Below are 3,438 nucleotides of genomic sequence, written 5' to 3'. Positions count from 1 at the left end.
ACCCAGTGGCCAGCCTCTCGGACCTTGCTGGGACAGGATTACCTCCCCGCTCTTCTCCACCACCAGCTTTGTGCGCTTCTCCTTCTTCCCGTGGCTTTGGGGCAGTCAAAGGCATTGGACGAGGGGTGCAGGCAGTGCTGCCCAGCCCCATGGCCCCGTCTCACTCAGCCCTGCCGGCTGGTTAGACTGGCTGCCGGGGAGTCCTGGGAGAGGCAGGCAGGTCTGGGCGGACCTGGCCTCCATCTCGGAGCTCCTTCTTGTCTCGAGACAGGGTGCCCAGCAGGCTGGGGCACACAGGCAGACCCTGGTGCTGTGTGCTGACCCTGACCGCCCTGGGCTTGCCTGCCTCTCTCCCCAGGAACCTCTCGCCCTTCACCCCTACTGTCTCCCGCAAGACTGGCTCCAGGGTCAGTAGGATGTTCTCAATGTCCCACAAATCCCCACCACCCAAGGTGCCTCAGCCCAACCGCCTGGACGAGGTGTATGAAGCTCTCAAAAAGGGCCTGACGTAAGTGCTGGGGCTCCCCATGGCTGGGTGGTTGGAGGCAGGGAGCCCCTGAGCAGCAGGGGACAGCTTGCCACGTGGGTTGGGGGTGACAGCTCTCTGCTTTCAGCAAGCAGGGATGTGCCAGGTCTCCTGGGCACAGTGCCTTGGGGTCCCCGAGTTGTGTGGGGTCCCACACCCCACTAGGTCCCACCCAGAGGCACACATGGGCTCTCTTGCCTGGGTGCCTGAGCAGGGAGTGGGGATATGGGGCCAGATGTGCTGGGTTGGTGTGGGCTGTGGGTGGCAGGAGCTCTGGACATGGGTGTCCCAGCCTGACCACCATGGTGTGGTTGCCCCCAGAGCCTACCTGGAGGTGCACCAGCTGGAACTGGAGAAGCTCAGCACCCAGATCCGCGAGTCCAAGAGGAATTCGCGCCTGGTGAGTGTCGCTTGGGAAGACCCTTACGGGGAGCAGTGCTTTGGGCAGACGGACGGGGCTGTGGGCACAGCTGGGGCAGCTCGTGGTCCCTCTGTGTCTCAGGGCAGAGCCTGCTTCTGTGGGGACGTCAGGGGCCAGCCTGGGCTCTGGTGTTGGGCTGCACAGGGTTCCTGTCCTACTGTCATGCACTCTCCAGCCCTGGCTGGGTGCCACATGTCCCCGCTGACATGCTATGGGTGGTGGGTGCCATGTGCTGGGTCTCCTTGGGTGGGCAGAGGTGGCTTTGTGCTGCGTCTTATCCCTCTCCTCTCTCCTCCAGGGCTTTCTCTACGATCTGGATAAGGTAAGCGGGATCAGTGCCCTGTCCCCCTTGCCTCCCCATTCCTAGTGCCTAGGATGTGGTACTGCCAGCCCCTCTCCGCTTGCGCTGCCTGTCCCTCGTCCTCTACACGGCAGAGTGCCTGTGGGGTGGGATAGGGGCTCTGCAGGCAGGGTGGGTCTGGGCAGGGGATGAAGCAGAGACAGGCAGGGGCTTGTAACCTGCCTCTTGCAAACAAAAGCTGTTGTTGGCGAGTGCTGAGCCTGGGTTAGCTCTGAGGCTGGGAGAAGAGCACCCTGGAGCCTGGCTTGTCTCCTGGGGCACCCTCCAGAGCAGGAGAGGCTGGAGGATGCTGCAGCACGTGGGTGCAAGCGCAGCCTCTGCTCCACTCACTGCTGGCTGCCAACCTCCACCCGCCAGGCAGGGCTGGTGACCAGGACCTGTCCCAGCTGCAGCACGGGCACACAGCAGGGCCCATCCTGACCTGCGGCTCCTCTGCGGAGGGGTTGGGCTGCCGCTCATGCTGTCTCCTCTGCTTTTGCAGCAAGTGAAGTCAATCGAGCGCTTCCTGCGTCGCCTGGAGTTTCATGCTAGCAAGGTGAGAGCTGGGGACGGGGGTCACCTTGGGGCAACCTTGGTGCAGCGCTGGGATGGCTGTGCTGTCCTCTGCCCTGCCCCTCACCGCACCTCGGGCCCGTTCTTGCAGATAGATGAGCTCTACGAGGCTTATTGCATCCAGCGGCGGCTCCGCGATGGAGCCCCCAACATGGTCAAGGCTTACAGCACAGGCTCCCCGGGCAGGCGGGAGGACCACGAGAGCCTGGCCGAGGCCAGCAAGGGCTACAAGGAGTACACAGAGGTGAGGCAGCTGGCTGGGGTGGGCTGGCAGGGTGCTGGGTCCCACGGGTGGCTGCTGATGGGTGCTGTCCGTCCGTCTGTCCCCAGAACATGTGTCTGTTGGAGAACGAGCTGGAGAGCCAGCTGGGCGAGTTCCACATCCGGATGAAAGGTAACGCGTCCCGCTCCATCCCTGGCCTGCTGCCTGCCTGCCTGCTGCCTGCTGATGCCCCTCTGCCTTCTCTTGCAGGACTGGCAGGCTTTGCCCGGCTTTGTGCTGGTGACCAGTATGAGGTTGGTGGGACCATATGAGCTGGGATCTGCTCTTCTCCCGCCCTGTGGTCCTTGGGGTGCCTGGGGGGCGTAGGTGGGCGCTGGCGTGAAGGGCACATTGCAAGGCGGTGGTGGGTGGCATGGCTCCCTGGCCATGCCTGGGGACACAGAGAGAGCACCCACCGCCCCGGTGTTGTATCTCCCCCATACCCACGCCTCTGTATCCCTAGATCTTCATGAAGTACGGACGGCAGCGGTGGAAGCTGCGGGGGCGCATCGAGGTGAACAGCAAGCAGGTGTGGGACAGCGAGGAAATGGTTTTCTTGCCCCTCGTCACTGAGTTCCTCTCCATCAAGGTACAGTGCAGAAGGGGGCAGGGATGGTGTGGGCCAGCTACTGCCCGGTGTCCTGGCAGGGCTTCCTTCCAGGACCTCACCTAAACCTCACCCTCACTGGGGTGGGAGGAGGATGTCTGGCGGTGGTGGCATCCTGGATGGATGTGTGGATGCAAACAGCATGGATAAGATGAAGCCCATGGCTTCATCTCCTCCTCTCCTTCTCCAGGTGACAGAGCTAAAGAGCCTGGCCAACCATGTTGTGGTGGGCAATGTGTCCTGCGAGACCAAGGACCTCTTTGCGGCTCTGCCCCAGGTAGTGGCTGTGGATATCAACGACTTAGGCACTCTCAAACTCAGCCTGGAGGTGACCTGGAAGTGAGTATCTCAGCAGGCATTGCTGGTATCACATGGCAGGGCTGCGGACGCCCGGCCTGGCGTGGCAAGAGGTGGCCTGCCCCAGGCTCTCTCCCATCTCAAAAGCAGGCTGCAATTGTGGAAAACCAGAGCTGGACTGGATGGGGTCCTGCTTGCCGCAGAGCAGGGTCAAGACCCCGCCAGGCTGCCACACAGCCCTCACCTCCCTGCTCTCCTCCCCAGCCCCTTCGACAAGGACGACCAGCCCTCGGCAGCCAGCACCGTCAACAAGGCCTCCACGGTGAACAAGAGGTTCTCCACCTACAACCAGAGCCCGCCCGACACACCGTCCCTGCGGGAACAGGCATTCTATGTAAGTGTGGCGCCGGGC

The 3,438-nt window shown here is 62.9% G+C and overlaps 1 protein-coding gene across 1 annotated transcript in view; it reads left to right on the top strand.

The window, feature by feature from the left end:
* The window catches only part of LOC104163213 (protein FAM65A-like), a gene marked incomplete at its 3' end in the record, with an annotated part of 5,484 nt that extends 2,048 nt beyond the window's left edge, over window positions 1-3,436 (top strand). Inside the window, exons 2-11 of the mRNA XM_009702133.1 lie at window positions 359-508; window positions 848-926; window positions 1,246-1,269; window positions 1,790-1,843; window positions 1,952-2,104; window positions 2,191-2,254; window positions 2,333-2,376; window positions 2,586-2,711; window positions 2,920-3,068; window positions 3,291-3,436. Of these exons, the coding sequence (XP_009700435.1) occupies window positions 359-508; window positions 848-926; window positions 1,246-1,269; window positions 1,790-1,843; window positions 1,952-2,104; window positions 2,191-2,254; window positions 2,333-2,376; window positions 2,586-2,711; window positions 2,920-3,068; window positions 3,291-3,436 (989 nt within the window). The remainder of the gene's footprint in view (window positions 1-358; window positions 509-847; window positions 927-1,245; window positions 1,270-1,789; window positions 1,844-1,951; window positions 2,105-2,190; window positions 2,255-2,332; window positions 2,377-2,585; window positions 2,712-2,919; window positions 3,069-3,290) is intronic.
* Between the last annotated feature and the right edge of the window lie 2 nt (window positions 3,437-3,438).

The sequence above is a fragment of the Cariama cristata genome, unplaced genomic scaffold (assembly GCF_000690535.1).
Source record: "Cariama cristata isolate BGI_N322 unplaced genomic scaffold, ASM69053v1 scaffold21986, whole genome shotgun sequence".
Classification (NCBI taxonomy): Eukaryota; Metazoa; Chordata; class Aves; order Cariamiformes; family Cariamidae; genus Cariama; species Cariama cristata.
Note: the sequence above shows the minus strand (reverse complement) of the source record. Positions and strands in the feature narration are given on the sequence as shown.